Here is a 16,365-nt window from a genome sequence, read left to right on the forward strand (position 1 = left end):
CCCGACACGGGCGGACATATGAAGGCTGAGTGTCCCGGAGCGGCGGCGTGTTTTCGGTGATTTCTGTGCCGGTGGGCCCTCCATGGAGCTGGACTAACGGCGGCCGGTCGTCCTCGGTGTCTCCTGCCTCCTTCTCTCTGCTCTTCTCCCGCTCCGTCAGCGCCGCATCCTCCTGCCCTCAGCCACAAAATGGCGGACATGATCGAGCTGGGACCCGCCTACGGTGAGCCAGGCCCGTGCGCTCCATCCCTCCGCTGCTCCATCCCTCCGAGAACGGGCTGTTTTCAGCCTCATTTAGCGCGATTTTAAGCCGTTTTCCCGTCCGAAGAGCAGGTGTAACGGGCTCAGATGTCCCGCTCCATCTTGGCTGGATGTCTGCACCAGTAACCGGAGCGTCATCACGCCAACGCCCGTTATTTGTGCCGTTTATCTCGGGCTGCCTTTAAGTGTTAAATGGTGGAAGTGCGGTGGTTCTGCCGCCTGCCGCCTCCACCCATCGTCGGTACTGCCGGTGGTTGTTCCCGGCGGCGGAGGGACGGACGGTCCTAAAGCACTTTAATGCTCTAAACGGGACAGGATGGAGGAAAATGGCGGCTTGTAGTGTGATTAGCAGCTCAAAGCAGAAATAATAAAGATAACAGCATCACACTGCCCCCCCCCCCCGGGCCTCAGTGTGCGCGTGCCAGTCGGGGTGGGTATCGGATGACGTCATGTCTGTACCCGGCGCTGTGTTCAGGGAACACAACCCCCCCCTCCAGTACTGCTATATAGTACTATTATAGTACTATTATGGTACTGCTATATAGTACTGCTATATAGTACTATTATAGTACTATTATGGTACTGCTATATAGTACTGCTATATAGTACTATTATAGTACTGCTATATAGTACTATTATGGTACTGCTATATAGTACTGCTATATAGTACTATTATAGTACTGCTATATAGTACTATTATAGTACTGCTATATAGTACTGCTATATAGTACTATTATGGTACTGCTATATAGTACTGCTATATAGTACTATTATAGTACTGCTATATAGTACTTTTATAGTACTGCTATATAGTACTATTATAGTACTGCTATAGTACTGCTATATAGTACTGCTATATAGTACTATTATAGTACTATTATAGTACTGCTATATAGTACTATTATGGTACTGCTATATAGTACTATTATAGTACTGCTATATAGTACTTCTATATAGTACTATTATAGTACTGCTATATAGTACTATTATAGTACTATTATAGTACTGCTATATAGTACTATTATGGTACTGCTATATAGTACTATTATAGTACTATTATAGTACTGCTATATGGTACTATTATGGTACTGCTATATAGTACTTTATAGTACTATTATAGTACTGCTATATAGTACTATTATAATACTGCTATATAGTATGTGTGTGTGTCAGTGTGTAGTGGAGGTCTATAGTGTGTGTGTGTGTGTGTGTGTGTGTGTGTGTGTGTGTGCTAGTTAGTCAGTGTGTCAGTGTGTAGTGGAGGTCTATAGTGTGTGTGTGTGTGTGTGTGCTAGTTAGTCAGTGTGTCAGTGTGTAGTGGAGGTCTATAGTGTGTGTGCTAGTTAGTCAGTGTGTCAGTGTGTAGTGGAGGTCTATAGTGTGTGTGTGTGTGTGCTAGTTAGTCAGTGTGTAGTGGAGGTCTATAGTGTGTGTGTGTGTGTGTGCTAGTTAGTCAGTGTGTTAGTGTGTAGTGGAGGTCTATAGTGTGTGTGCTAGTTAGTCAGTGTGTAGTGGAGGTCTATAGTGTGTGTGTGTGTGTGTGTGCTAGTTAGTCAGTGTGTCAGTGTGTAGTGGAGGTCTATAGTGTGTGTGCTAGTTAGTCAGTGTGTAGTGGAGGTCTATAGTGTGTGTGTGTGTGTGTGTGTGTGTGTGCTAGTTAGTCAGTGTGTCAGTGTGTAGTGGAGGTCTATAGTGTGTGTGTGTGTGTGTGTGTGTGTGTGTGTGCTAGTTAGTCAGTGTGTCAGTGTGTAGTGGAGGTCTATAGTGTGTGTGCTAGTTAGTCAGTGTGTCAGTGTGTAGTGGAGGTCTATAGTGTGTGTGCTAGTTAGTCAGTGTGTCAGTGTGTAGTGGAGGTCTATAGTGTGTGTGTGTGTGTGCTAGTTAGTCAGTGTGTCAGTGTGTAGTGGAGGTCTATAGTGTGTGTGTGTGTGTGTGTGTACTAGTTAGTCAGTGTGTCAGTGTGTAGTGGAGGTCTATAGTGTGTGTGTGTGTGTGTGTGCTAGTTAGTCAGTGTGTCAGTGTGTAGTGGAGGTCTATAGTGTGTGTGTGTGTGTGCTAGTTAGTCAGTGTGTCAGTGTGTAGTGGAGGTCTATAGTGTGTGTTTTAGTTAGTCAGTGTGTCAGTGTGTAGTGGAGGTCTATAGTGTGTGTGTGTGGTAGTTAGTCAGTGTGTTAGTGTGTAGTGGAGGTCTATAGTGTGTGTGTGCTAGTTAGTCAGTGTGTTAGTGTGTAGTGGAGGTCTATAGTGTGTGTGTGTGTGTGTTAGTTAGTCAGTGTGTTAGTGTGTAGTGGAGGTCTATAGTGTGTGTGTGTGTGTGTTAGTTAGTCAGTGTGTTAGTGTGTAGTGGAGGTCTATAGTGTGTGTGTGCTAGTTAGTCAGTGTGTCAGTGTGTAGTGGAGGTCTATAGTGTGTGTGTGTGTGTTAGTTAGTCAGTGTGTTAGTGTGTAGTGGAGGTCTATAGTGTGTGTGTGTGTGTTAGTTAGTCAGTGTGTTAGTGTGTAGTGGATGTCTATAGTGTGTGTGTGTGTGTTAGTTAGTCAGTGTGTTAGTGTGTAGTGGAGGTCTATAGTGTGTGTGTGCTAGTTAGTCAGTGTGTCAGTGTGTAGTGGAGGTCTATAGTGTGTGTGTGTGTGTGTTAGTTAGTCAGTGTGTTAGTGTGTAGTGGAGGTCTATAGTGTGTGTGTGTGTGTTAGTTAGTCAGTGTGTCAGTGTGTAGTGGAGGTCTATAGTGTGTGTGTGTGTGTGTTAGTTAGTCAGTGTGTTAGTGTGTAGTGGAGGTCTATAGTGTGTGTGTGTGTGTGTGTGTTAGTTAGTCAGTGTGTCAGTGTGTAGTGGAGGTCTATAGTGTGTGTGTGCTAGTTAGTCAGTGTGTCAGTGTGTAGTGGAGGTCTATAGTGTGTGTGTGTGCTAGTTAGTCAGTGTGTCAGTGTGTAGTGGAGGTCTATAGTGTGTGTGTGTTAGTTAGTCAGTGTGTTAGTGTGTAGTGGAGGTCTATAGTGTGTGTGTGTGTGTGTGTGTGTGTTAGTTAGTCAGTGTGTCAGTGTGTAGTGGAGGTCTATAGTGTGTGTGTGCTAGTTAGTCAGTGTGTCAGTGTGTAGTGGAGGTCTATAGTGTGTGTGTGCTAGTTAGTCAGTGTGTTAGTGTGTAGTGGAGGTCTATAGTGTGTGTGTGCTAGTTAGTCAGTGTGTTAGTGTGTAGTGGAGGTCTATAGTGTGTGTGTGTGTGTGTGTGTGTGTGTTAGTTAGTCAGTGTGTCAGTGTGTAGTGGAGGTCTATAGTGTGTGTGTGTTAGTTAGTCAGTGTGTCAGTGTGTAGTGGAGGTCTATAGTGTGTGTGTGCTAGTTAGTCAGTGTGTCAGTGTGTAGTGGAGGTCTATAGTGTGTGTGTGTGTGTGTGCTAGTTAGTCAGTGTGTCAGTGTGTAGTGGAGGTCTATAGTGTGTGTGTGTGTGTGTGTACTAGTTAGTCAGTGTGTCAGTGTGTAGTGGAGGTCTATAGTGTGTGTGTGTGTGTGTGTGCTAGTTAGTCAGTGTGTCAGTGTGTAGTGGAGGTCTATAGTGTGTGTGTGTGTGTGCTAGTTAGTCAGTGTGTCAGTGTGTAGTGGAGGTCTATAGTGTGTGTGTGTGGTAGTTAGTCAGTGTGTTAGTGTGTAGTGGAGGTCTATAGTGTGTGTGTGCTAGTTAGTCAGTGTGTTAGTGTGTAGTGGAGGTCTATAGTGTGTGTGTGTGGTAGTTAGTCAGTGTGTTAGTGTGTAGTGGAGGTCTATAGTGTGTGTGTGCTAGTTAGTCAGTGTGTTAGTGTGTAGTGGAGGTCTATAGTGTGTGTGTGTGTGTGTTAGTTAGTCAGTGTGTTAGTGTGTAGTGGAGGTCTATAGTGTGTGTTTTAGTTAGTCAGTGTGTCAGTGTGTAGTGGAGGTCTATAGTGTGTGTGTGTGGTAGTTAGTCAGTGTGTTAGTGTGTAGTGGAGGTCTATAGTGTGTGTGTGCTAGTTAGTCAGTGTGTTAGTGTGTAGTGGAGGTCTATAGTGTGTGTGTGTGTGTGTTAGTTAGTCAGTGTGTTAGTGTGTAGTGGAGGTCTATAGTGTGTGTGTGTGTTAGTTAGTCAGTGTGTTAGTGTGTAGTGGAGGTCTATAGTGTGTGTGTGCTAGTTAGTCAGTGTGTCAGTGTGTAGTGGAGGTCTATAGTGTGTGTGTGTGTGTTAGTTAGTCAGTGTGTTAGTGTGTAGTGGAGGTCTATAGTGTGTGTGTGTGTGTTAGTTAGTCAGTGTGTTAGTGTGTAGTGGATGTCTATAGTGTGTGTGTGTGTGTTAGTTAGTCAGTGTGTTAGTGTGTAGTGGAGGTCTATAGTGTGTGTGTGCTAGTTAGTCAGTGTGTCAGTGTGTAGTGGAGGTCTATAGTGTGTGTGTGTGTGTGTGTTAGTTAGTCAGTGTGTTAGTGTGTAGTGGAGGTCTATAGTGTGTGTGTGTGTGTTAGTTAGTCAGTGTGTCAGTGTGTAGTGGAGGTCTATAGTGTGTGTGTGTGTGTTAGTTAGTCAGTGTGTCAGTGTGTAGTGGAGGTCTATAGTGTGTGTGTGTTAGTTAGTCAGTGTGTTAGTGTGTAGTGGAGGTCTATAGTGTGTGTGTGTGTGTGTGTGTTAGTTAGTCAGTGTGTCAGTGTGTAGTGGAGGTCTATAGTGTGTGTGTGCTAGTTAGTCAGTGTGTCAGTGTGTAGTGGAGGTCTATAGTGTGTGTGTGTGCTAGTTAGTCAGTGTGTCAGTGTGTAGTGGAGGTCTATAGTGTGTGTGTGTTAGTTAGTCAGTGTGTTAGTGTGTAGTGGAGGTCTATAGTGTGTGTGTGTGTGTGTGTGTGTGTGTGTGTTAGTTAGTCAGTGTGTCAGTGTGTAGTGGAGGTCTATAGTGTGTGTGTGCTAGTTAGTCAGTGTGTCAGTGTGTAGTGGAGGTCTATAGTGTGTGTGTGCTAGTTAGTCAGTGTGTTAGTGTGTAGTGGAGGTCTATAGTGTGTGTGTGCTAGTTAGTCAGTGTGTTAGTGTGTAGTGGAGGTCTATAGTGTGTGTGTGTGTGTGTGTGTGTGTGTGTGTGTTAGTTAGTCAGTGTGTCAGTGTGTAGTGGAGGTCTATAGTGTGTGTGTGTTAGTTAGTCAGTGTGTCAGTGTGTAGTGGAGGTCTATAGTGTGTGTGTGCTAGTTAGTCAGTGTGTCAGTGTGTAGTGGAGGTCTATAGTGTGTGTGTGTGTGTGCTAGTTAGTCAGTGTGTCAGTGTGTAGTGGAGGTCTACAGTGTGTGTGTGTGTGTGTGTACTAGTTAGTCAGTGTGTCAGTGTGTAGTGGAGGTCTATAGTGTGTGTGTGTGTGTGTGTGCTAGTTAGTCAGTGTGTCAGTGTGTAGTGGAGGTCTATAGTGTGTGTGTGTGTGTGCTAGTTAGTCAGTGTGTCAGTGTGTAGTGGAGGTCTATAGTGTGTGTTTTAGTTAGTCAGTGTGTCAGTGTGTAGTGGAGGTCTATAGTGTGTGTGTGTGGTAGTTAGTCAGTGTGTTAGTGTGTAGTGGAGGTCTATAGTGTGTGTGTGCTAGTTAGTCAGTGTGTTAGTGTGTAGTGGAGGTCTATAGTGTGTGTGTGTGTGTGTTAGTTAGTCAGTGTGTTAGTGTGTAGTGGAGGTCTATAGTGTGTGTGTGTGTTAGTTAGTCAGTGTGTTAGTGTGTAGTGGAGGTCTATAGTGTGTGTGTGCTAGTTAGTCAGTGTGTCAGTGTGTAGTGGAGGTCTATAGTGTGTGTGTGTGTGTTAGTTAGTCAGTGTGTTAGTGTGTAGTGGAGGTCTATAGTGTGTGTGTGTGTGTTAGTTAGTCAGTGTGTTAGTGTGTAGTGGATGTCTATAGTGTGTGTGTGTGTGTTAGTTAGTCAGTGTGTTAGTGTGTAGTGGAGGTCTATAGTGTGTGTGTGCTAGTTAGTCAGTGTGTCAGTGTGTAGTGGAGGTCTATAGTGTGTGTGTGTGTGTGTTAGTTAGTCAGTGTGTTAGTGTGTAGTGGAGGTCTATAGTGTGTGTGTGTGTGTTAGTTAGTCAGTGTGTCAGTGTGTAGTGGAGGTCTATAGTGTGTGTGTGCTAGTTAGTCAGTGTGTCAGTGTGTAGTGGAGGTCTATAGTGTGTGTTTTAGTTAGTCAGTGTGTCAGTGTGTAGTGGAGGTCTATAGTGTGTGTGTGTGGTAGTTAGTCAGTGTGTTAGTGTGTAGTGGAGGTCTATAGTGTGTGTGTGCTAGTTAGTCAGTGTGTTAGTGTGTAGTGGAGGTCTATAGTGTGTGTGTGTGTGTGTTAGTTAGTCAGTGTGTTAGTGTGTAGTGGAGGTCTATAGTGTGTGTGTGTGTTAGTTAGTCAGTGTGTTAGTGTGTAGTGGAGGTCTATAGTGTGTGTGTGCTAGTTAGTCAGTGTGTCAGTGTGTAGTGGAGGTCTATAGTGTGTGTGTGTGTGTTAGTTAGTCAGTGTGTTAGTGTGTAGTGGAGGTCTATAGTGTGTGTGTGTGTGTTAGTTAGTCAGTGTGTTAGTGTGTAGTGGATGTCTATAGTGTGTGTGTGTGTGTTAGTTAGTCAGTGTGTTAGTGTGTAGTGGAGGTCTATAGTGTGTGTGTGCTAGTTAGTCAGTGTGTCAGTGTGTAGTGGAGGTCTATAGTGTGTGTGTGTGTGTGTTAGTTAGTCAGTGTGTTAGTGTGTAGTGGAGGTCTATAGTGTGTGTGTGTGTGTTAGTTAGTCAGTGTGTCAGTGTGGAGTGGAGGTCTATAGTGTGTGTGTGTGTGTGTGTTAGTTAGTCAGTGTGTCAGTGTGTAGTGGAGGTCTATAGTGTGTGTGTGCTAGTTAGTCAGTGTGTCAGTGTGTAGTGGAGGTCTATAGTGTGTGTGTGTGTGTGTTAGTTAGTCAGTGTGTTAGTGTGTAGTGGAGGTCTATAGTGTGTGTGTGTGTGTGTGTGTTAGTTAGTCAGTGTGTCAGTGTGTAGTGGAGGTCTATAGTGTGTGTGTGCTAGTTAGTCAGTGTGTCAGTGTGTAGTGGAGGTCTATAGTGTGTGTGTGTGCTAGTTAGTCAGTGTGTCAGTGTGTAGTGGAGGTCTATAGTGTGTGTGTGTGTGTGTGTGTGTGTTAGTTAGTCAGTGTGTCAGTGTGTAGTGGAGGTCTATAGTGTGTGTGTGCTAGTTAGTCAGTGTGTCAGTGTGTAGTGGAGGTCTATAGTGTGTGTGTGCTAGTTAGTCAGTGTGTTAGTGTGTAGTGGAGGTCTATAGTGTGTGTGTGCTAGTTAGTCAGTGTGTTAGTGTGTAGTGGAGGTCTATAGTGTGTGTGTGTGTGTGTGTGTGTGTGTGTTAGTTAGTCAGTGTGTCAGTGTGTAGTGGAGGTCTATAGTGTGTGTGTGTTAGTTAGTCAGTGTGTCAGTGTGTAGTGGAGGTCTATAGTGTGTGTGTGCTAGTTAGTCAGTGTGTCAGTGTGTAGTGGAGGTCTATAGTGTGTGTGTGCTAGTTAGTCAGTGTGTCAGTGTGTAGTGGAGGTCTATAGTGTGTGTGTGTGTGTTAGTTAGTCAGTGTGTTAGTGTGTAGTGGAGGTCTATAGTGTGTGTGTGTGCTAGTTAGTCAGTGTGTCAGTGTGTAGTGGAGGTCTATAGTGTGTGTGTGTGTGTGTGTGTGTGTTAGTTAGTCAGTGTGTCAGTGTGTAGTGGAGGTCTATAGTGTGTGTGTGCTAGTTAGTCAGTGTGTCAGTGTGTAGTGGAGGTCTATAGTGTGTGTGTGCTAGTTAGTCAGTGTGTTAGTGTGTAGTGGAGGTCTATAGTGTGTGTGTGCTAGTTAGTCAGTGTGTTAGTGTGTAGTGGAGGTCTATAGTGTGTGTGTGTGTGTGTGTGTGTGTGTGTTAGTTAGTCAGTGTGTCAGTGTGTAGTGGAGGTCTATAGTGTGTGTGTGTTAGTTAGTCAGTGTGTCAGTGTGTAGTGGAGGTCTATAGTGTGTGTGTGCTAGTTAGTCAGTGTGTCAGTGTGTAGTGGAGGTCTATAGTGTGTGTGTGCTAGTTAGTCAGTGTGTCAGTGTGTAGTGGAGGTCTATAGTGTGTGTGTGTGTGTTAGTTAGTCAGTGTGTTAGTGTGTAGTGGAGGTCTGTAGTGTGTGTGTGTGTGTGTGTGTGTTAGTCAGTGTGTAGTGGAGGTCTATAGTGTGTGTGTGTGTGTTAGTTAGTCAGTGTGTTAGTGTGTAGTGGAGGTCTATAGTGTGTGTGTGCTAGTTAGTCAGTGTGTCAGTGTGTAGTGGAGGTCTATAGTGTGTGTGTGCTAGTTAGTCAGTGTGTCAGTGTGTAGTGGAGGTCTATAGTGTGTGTGTGTGTGTTAGTTAGTCAGTGTGTTAGTGTGTAGTGGAGGTCTATAGTGTGTGTGTGTGTGTGTGTGTGTTAGTCAGTGTGTAGTGGAGGTCTATAGTGTGTGTGTGTGTGTTAGTTAGTCAGTGTGTTAGTGTGTAGTGGAGGTCTATAGTGTGTGTGTGTGTGTGTGTGTTAGTCAGTGTGTAGTGGAGGTCTATAGTGTGTGTGTGTGTTAGTTAGTCAGTGTGTCAGTGTGTAGTGGAGGTCTATAGTGTGTGTGTGCTAGTTAGTCAGTGTGTCAGTGTGTAGTGGAGGTCTATAGTGTGTGTGTGCTAGTTAGTCAGTGTGTCAGTGTGTAGTGGAGGTCTATAGTGTGTGTGTGCTAGTTAGTCAGTGTGTCAGTGTGTAGTGGAGGTCTATAGTGTGTGTGTGTTAGTTAGTCAGTGTGTCAGTGTGTAGTGGAGGTCTATAGTGTGTGTGTGTTAGTCAGACGCAGCGTTCAGAGAGCAGAGGGTTGAACAGAAGAGGACTCACATTGAAACACTAATCAATGAATGAAGAAAAGAGGAGATTAGAGGAAGGATTTATTGATTAGTCTCAGCTCTGATGTGACAGTAGATCCACATTAATCACATCCATTTACAGCTGTAAGTAGCTTCAGGCTATCCTCACTATCACAGTTAATCACAGAATTAGTCATTAATTAACAATACACCATTAATACAACTAATCAATTCATTCTGCAGCCGTTGGTTCTCTCTGAGCTCACTGCTCCTAAAACCTCCACTTCCTCCGTCCTGTTGTTGTCGCCGCTCATTCAGCCTCCATCACATGATGTCATGTTTTGGAAAGAGCTGAAAGCAGCTCGCTGCCTAGCAACGGACACACACACACACACACACACACTCTCTCACACACACACACACACACACACACACACACACACACACACACACACACAGAGACACAGTCAAATGTCCCAAACTGTCCAGCTGACCACCCTTTAATGGGAGCGACTGGTAGAAAGCTCAGGAAGACACACAGCGGAGGGAACTGACTGACTGACGGACAGGAAGTAGATAAACAACAGGGGTTGACTATGTGTGTGTGTGTGTGTGTGTGTGTGTGTGTGTGTGTGTGTGTGTGTGTGTGTGTCCTCGTGGGACACATCAAGACAACAATACTCCTCTATACACAGCAAACAAAGACCTCCACTAACCACTCCTCCTCCTCCTCTTCCTCCTCCTCCTCCTCTTCCTCCTCCTCCTCCTCCTCCTCCTCCCATGTTTCTAATGAGCCCTCAGTTGGCTCCACCTGATGACATCACCGTGTTTTGGCTATGATGTCATCACGTGTGTCCTGACAGTTAAAACGATGACTTCATAACTTCTGACTCAGCCAATCACAGGACTGTGGCGGAGTCTGTCCAGGTGCATTATGGGGGATGTAGGGTGGAGCGTTCAGGACATTGTTGTGTTTTCCAAATGAACATCAGTGGGTTGTAAAAGCAGAGGGTTTGTTCCTCGTTAGACTAATGAACTCTTAGCGCCATGACATCATGGTCACATGTTGTTGATGCTTCCTCAGTAATAGAGAACCTCCTCCAGTCAAACTAACTGGGAGACTTTTTGTTCATTAATTAACTGTCGCAGGTTTTGGTTCTGGTGTCTCTAACGTCCCCCCCCCTCCCTCTCTCTGTCTCAGCCATGTCTCCGGTCCTGGCGGGCTTCCTGGGGGCCGGCGTTCTGGTTCTGGTTGTGGTGGTTCTGGTTCTGCTCTGGTCTTTCTGTCAGCGCCGTTACCTGCGCATCACCGGGCGCTACAAGCTGCACGGCGATCGTTACTGCGACGCTGAAGACCCCCCCTACAAGTTCATCCACATGCTGAAGGGCATCAGCATTTACCCAGAATCCCTCAGCAGCAGCAAAAGGATCGTGCGCGGCATCCGGCGCGCCGACCGCTCCGACCGTGACGGGGAGCGAGGCTGCCCCCCCGCTGCCGCAGGCAGGGGCATGGTGCTGGTGGACGCCGAGAACAACATCCTGGACGTCCCGGGACAGCTGCAGATGAGTCACCTGGTCCCCCCCGCCGGGTCGGGCCCCGCCCACGGCCAGGCCCGCCTGGAGCGGGCGCTGCCGGTCCGCGCCGATTACTGCTGCCTGGACAGCAGCTCGGCCAGCAGCAGCCAGACCAGCAGCAAGACGGCGTCCCCCTTCACCCCCGCCTCCTCGGAGCCGGAGCCGGAGCCCAGCCTGGGCGCCGTCAGCCTCACCGTCGACTACAACTTCCCCAAGAAGGCCCTGGTGGTGACCATCGTCGGGGCCCGGGGCCTCCCCGCCATGGACGAGCAGGCGGGCAGCTCGGACCCGTACGTGAAGATGACCATCCTGCCGGAGAAGAAGCACCGCGTCAAGACCCGCGTGCTGAGGAAGACCCTGGACCCGCTGTTCGACGAGACCTTCACCTTCTACGGCGTGGCCTACAGCTCGCTGCCCGAGCTCACCCTGCACTTCCTGGTCCTCAGCTTTGACCGCTTCGCCCGCGATGATGTCATCGGGGAGGCCGTGGTGCCGCTGAAGGGCGTGGACCCGAGCACGGGCCGCGTCCACCTGAGCCAGCAGATCACCAAGAGGAACATGCAGGTGAGCCTTAAAGGGCCATTCTGGGGTTTTAGGCTGGAGTTTGTAGCTGGAATTCACTGAAAATAACTTTAATAAATCACCATGTGACCGAAGTCACTTTCTAGATAAAGAAAGAACATCAGTCTGATAGATTTACTTCACTCCAGCCACAGACGGCTGGACAAGCTTGACAATACACCTTAAAAATCCTTGAAAAGTGGCTGAATGTGACTGTGGACGTGGCGTTTGAACCCAGAGGTTGTTGTTTCATTCCTGTCCGTCATTTGTAGCAGCTGAGGATTTAGTCATCATCAGCCGTGACTGTCTGCCCTTAAACGCTGCACTTGAACTCACCACAGAGACGACTCACGCAGACGTTCCTCCACAGCAGCAGGTGGTGCAGTCTGTAAACAAAGCAGCCTTTTCACTCCACTCACCACTGTTTCTCTTCTCGTGACCCTCAGAGCTCATTCGGGGGGGGGGGGGGTTAGCTGGCTGCGTCTCATAGATCAGTAAATGTAAATATTTAGTCATCAGTTTCACTCACTGGATCATTTTACAGGTTGTTCAGTGTGCAGAGGAATTTGATCATATCTGGAATTCTGACCTGAGAAACGACCCAAAGTGATCAATTATAACGTGATTAGAGTGATTGGTTCCATCATGTCAGCAGACAGGAGTGTGTGTGTGTGTGTCCTGCTGACTCACTGCTGAAGCTGCCGTCCATCGGCGCTGTGTGAGTCGCCATGGCGACAGGCCGAGCCTACCAGATAACCAGATCACAGCGGACAGTCCCACTGTGTCCTGTGGTCATCGGGGAGGACGGGAGCCTCTGTTCATCATCACCTGTGTGACATCAGCACATGAATTAGCAGAGAGGAAGCTTTAACACTCCGCATTCAAACCCCTTTTTATACAGGGGCAGTCGTCATGGCAACAGAAACAGACAGGTGGTCACTTTTTTAGGTACACCTAATTACAGCTGCTCATGACAAACAATTGAACGTAAACGTCTGACGATGTGAACAAGCGGAACACTTCTGAACTCTATGAAGGTGAATCTGTTGCAGTCAGGTACATTCGCCTGCACAGGTGACCTAATAAAAGGATCACTAGGGTCACTAGGGCCACTAGGATCACTAGGGTCACTAGGATCACTAGGATCACTAGGGTCACTAGGATCACTAGGGTCACTAGGGTCACTAGGATCACTAGGGTCACTAGGATCACTAGGATCACTAGGGTCACTAGGGTCACTAGGGTCACTAGGATCACTAGGGTCACTAGGGTCACTAGGGTCACTAGGATCACTAGGGTCACTAGGGCCACTAGGATCACTAGGGTCACTAGGATCACTAGGGTCACTAGGGTCACTAGGGTCACTAGGGTCACTAGGATCACTAGGGTCACTAGGGTCACTAGGATCACTAGGGTCACTAGGGTCACTAGGATCACTAGGGTCACTAGGATCACTAGGATCACTAGGGTCACTAGGGTTCACCTCAGCAGATAATTAACCTGTAAAGAAGGAACAACGACGTCTCCAAATCTCCAAGTGTCCTTTTAAGTGTCTAACCCGTCGTAAGCACACTGATACTTTGTCTATGCAGCACCCGTACCTGTAGTGGAGTGTTTTCACCCTGTGGTCTGAGTGTGTGGGTACCTGTACCTGTACCTGTACCTGTAGTGGAGTGTTTTCACCCTGTGGTCTGAGTGTGTGGGTACCTGTACCTGTACCCGTACCTGTAGTGGAGTGTTTTCACCCTGTGGTCTGAGTGTGTGGGTACCTGTACCTGTACCCGTACCTGTAGTGGAGTGTTTTCACCCTGTGGTCTGAGTGTGTGGGTACCTGTACCTGTACCCGTACCTGTAGTGGAGTGTTTTCACCCTGTGGTCTGAGTGTGTGGGTACCTGTACCTGTACCCGTACCTGTAGTGGAGTGTTTTCACCCTGTGGTCTGAGTGTGTGGGTACCTGTACCTGTACCCGTACCTGTAGTGGAGTGTTTTCACCCTGTGGTCTGAGTGTGTGGGTACCTGTACCTGTACCCGTACCTGTAGTGGAGTGTTTTCACCCTGTGGTCTGAGTGTGTGGGTACCTGTACCTGTACCCGTACCTGTAGTGGAGTGTTTTCACCCTGTGGTCTGAGTGTGTGGGTACCTGTACCCGTACCTGTAGTGGAGTGTTTTCACCCTGTGGTCTGAGTGTGTGGGTACCTGTCGTCTCTCTGTCACTGTGTCATGTGACCTGGATGTGTGTGTGTTTTCAGTGTGAGAGTCGCGGGGAGCTGCTGGCGTCTCTGTCCTACCAGCCGGTGTCTCATCGTCTCAGCGTGGTCGTCCTGAAGGCTCGACACCTCCCCAAGATGGACATCACCGGCCTGTCAGCGAGTGAGTCCCCCCAGCTGCGACGGGAGCAGAGGATTGTGGGAGTTTGAGTTTACAGTGACATATTTACAGTAACAGGGTCTCACTGCAGACACATGAGGACACGCGGTGGTTTTATCCTAATTCAATGAATGTATCGCAGTGTGGAAGGAAGTTTTAGTGAAAATGTCAAACTACTGTCAAAACAAGATTCAAGTCAGAAGACCTGTTTTTGACCATGGTCTTCTGTCCCTGTTCACATCCCTTTTAAAAGGGTCACTCCCCTGTTTCTCCCCCTGGGTCCTCTGTCTGAGTGACTGGTAGGTAGTAAAAGTGTTGGAACTGGTCCAGTAGATCACCTCAGCCAGCAGACACCAAACGGGCTGCAATGGCTGCAACGTGATCCTTTGGGACAACTGCACCTGATCACAGTAGGTCCACTAAAAGAGCTTGTTAGATCCACTGACAGGCTCAGAGTGTTATTCTAAGTGTGTGACAGCATCATGGAAAGGATCCCTACAGAGAGAGACCTGGAAGATCCTTTTGGTTTAACCACAAACAGCACACACACCAGACTACATTCACTAAAACAGGGATTTTAGAGAACAGAGGAGGGATCCTTTCCATGATGCTGTCACACACTTAGAATAACACTCTGAGCCTGTCAGTGGATCAAACAAGCTCTTTTAGTGGACCTACTGTGATCAGGTGCAGTTGTCCCAGAGGATCACGTTCCTTCACGCTCCAACTCTGAGTTTCAGGTGATGCAGCAGCATAAGGAGGGAAAATCCACAGCAGCCCTGCTTGTTTAACGGTCTCTGCTTGTATGACCTGTGTCTAAGGTCAGGTGGTCTCACTGAGACCAGGATCTGCTCTGCAGAGTGCAGAAAAAGGTTTCAAGTCAGTTTAAATCTGCCTTATTATTCATTACCTGAGAGTCTGCTATTCATTTCATGTATAAAGTGCAAAGTAAAGAAGGGCAGTCTGACAGGTTTAATATTTACCCGAGCCGGGTTAACCTAAACAGACCAGAGATCTGCTCTGCTGAGACACACTGAGCTGCAGGAGCGCTTTCACGCTGTGATTCACTAAAACCTCGCAGAGCTCAGGAGCTGCTGGTCTGCTGCTGCCTCAGATCTGAACCAAACCTTTAACACACCAAAGTCACACAATAACACAAAGAGACTGGAGGCAGCAGCAGACCAGCAGCTCCTGTCTTCTCTGTTTTTGTCACTGGAACTCGGCTGTCTGCTGGCTGAAGTGATCTACTGGACCAGTTCCAACACTTTTACTACCTACCAGTCACTCACACACCAGGATGTGGACACAGAGGATCATGGGGGAGAAACACCAGAGCTGTCCTTTAAAACCAGCACAGAGGGATGACTCAGCATTACTGTCGGAGGAGCTGGATCAGGATGATTTGATCACTGGGGTTTAGTCGCAGAAACGGACGTACAGAAGCTCAGGATCAAATCCAGGAAGGCAGGACGTCCAAAGTCAGAGCGTCAGACAGGCAGACGACAGATGGACAGACCGAGTGAAGGCAGCGAACAGGCCGCTGTGTGAGCCAAGTGGCTGATGAGGGAAGGAGATGCAGGTGAGGAGCTGTGCAGGGAAGGACGGGTGAGATGAGGGAGAGTCTGAGGACATCTAGTGGACAGCTGGAGGGTTGCAGGTCTGGGAGATGGAGGAAAGCAGCAGCGGTGAGCGTCTGTGTTGCAGTCATGATGCTGCTCACAGATGTGCACACTGACAAAGGTTCAGTGCTCTGGACACACAGATGTGGAGCTCTGTCTCTAAGTGCTGCCTGTGGTGATGATGCAGTACTACAGTGGTATTTGATAGGATGTATCATGTGAGGGCTACGTACAGCCAGTCAGCTCTGACTGATGAGAGCTGCAGAATGACTGGAGCTTAGCTTGGTGCAGTTGTTTTTCATCTGTTGCATGTGAATTATTTTGACGTCTGCTTCACATATCAGCCTGATTGTTTTCCTCATTACCCCCTCAGACCCCTACGTGAAGGTGAATGTCTTCTACGGCCGCAAGCGCATCGCCAAGAAGAAGACCCACGTGAAGAAGTGCACACTGAACCCGGTCTTCAACGAGTCCTTCATCTACGACATCCCACCCGAGCTGCTGCCCGAGATCTCTGTAGAGTTCCTGGTGGTCGACTTCGACCGGACCACCAAGAACGAGGTCCTGGGCCGCCTGCTGCTCGGCCTCCACAGCCCCGCCCCCTCTGGCGCCTCCCACTGGCGGGAGGTCTGCGAAAACCCCCGCCGGCAGATCTCCAAATGGCACAACCTGAGCGAGTACTGAGGGAGGACCACCAGAGAGCAGCTGGGACTCCACCAGTGAACGCCACTGGGAAATACAGACTCAGTGTACAGCACACACACACACACACACACACACACACACACACACACACACACACACACACACACACACACACTGTTGTGATCACAGCTAAACACTCACTCTCTCTCTCTGTCTATTATCTCTCTACCACCACTACATTCGCAAGTCTTAAGAGAAACCCTGCAGTTGTTCGTTATTACAGCCGACAAACAAGAAAACAAGCTGTTTTTAAAAGAGAAACCATGAAGTCCATCTCTGAGACTGTCCTCATGTCTCCTCCGGCTGTCGCTGTGTTTGGACGGGGGGAGGGAATGCTCCAATACGATTTTAAAAAAGAAAAACAAGAAAAAAACAAACCAACAAAAAAAGATTCCCCTCTTGCTGTTGTTGTCATGCAGTTCATCGCATGTCTGTCGAAGAGAAAAAAAAAACACAAAAAAAACTCCAATCAAAGAGTGA

The 16,365-nt window shown here is 47.7% G+C and overlaps 1 protein-coding gene across 1 annotated transcript; it reads left to right on the top strand.

Moving 5' to 3' along the window:
- Window positions 1–110: 110 nt before the first annotated feature.
- Window positions 111–15,890, top strand: syt11b (synaptotagmin XIb). The gene is made up of 4 exons (XM_070835659.1): window positions 111–223; window positions 10,259–11,196; window positions 13,444–13,564; window positions 15,554–15,890. The coding sequence occupies exons 1-4, from the start codon at window positions 190–192 to the stop codon at window positions 15,862–15,864; spliced, it is 1,404 nt and encodes a 467-aa protein (XP_070691760.1). The 5' UTR covers window positions 111–189; the 3' UTR covers window positions 15,865–15,890.
- Window positions 15,891–16,365: the final 475 nt, after the last annotated feature.

The sequence above is a fragment of the Pempheris klunzingeri genome, chromosome 8 (genome assembly GCF_042242105.1).
Source record: "Pempheris klunzingeri isolate RE-2024b chromosome 8, fPemKlu1.hap1, whole genome shotgun sequence".
Classification (NCBI taxonomy): Eukaryota; Metazoa; Chordata; class Actinopteri; order Acropomatiformes; family Pempheridae; genus Pempheris; species Pempheris klunzingeri.

Coding starts and splice junctions, on each gene's coding strand:
- syt11b (XM_070835659.1), top strand. CDS start 190: ATGGCGGACATGATCGAGCTGGGACCCGCCTACG. Junction 224..10,258: donor CGAGCTGGGACCCGCCTACG/GTGAGCCAGGCC, acceptor TCTCTGTCTCAG/CCATGTCTCCGGTCCTGGCG. Junction 11,197..13,443: donor TCACCAAGAGGAACATGCAG/GTGAGCCTTAAA, acceptor GTGTGTTTTCAG/TGTGAGAGTCGCGGGGAGCT.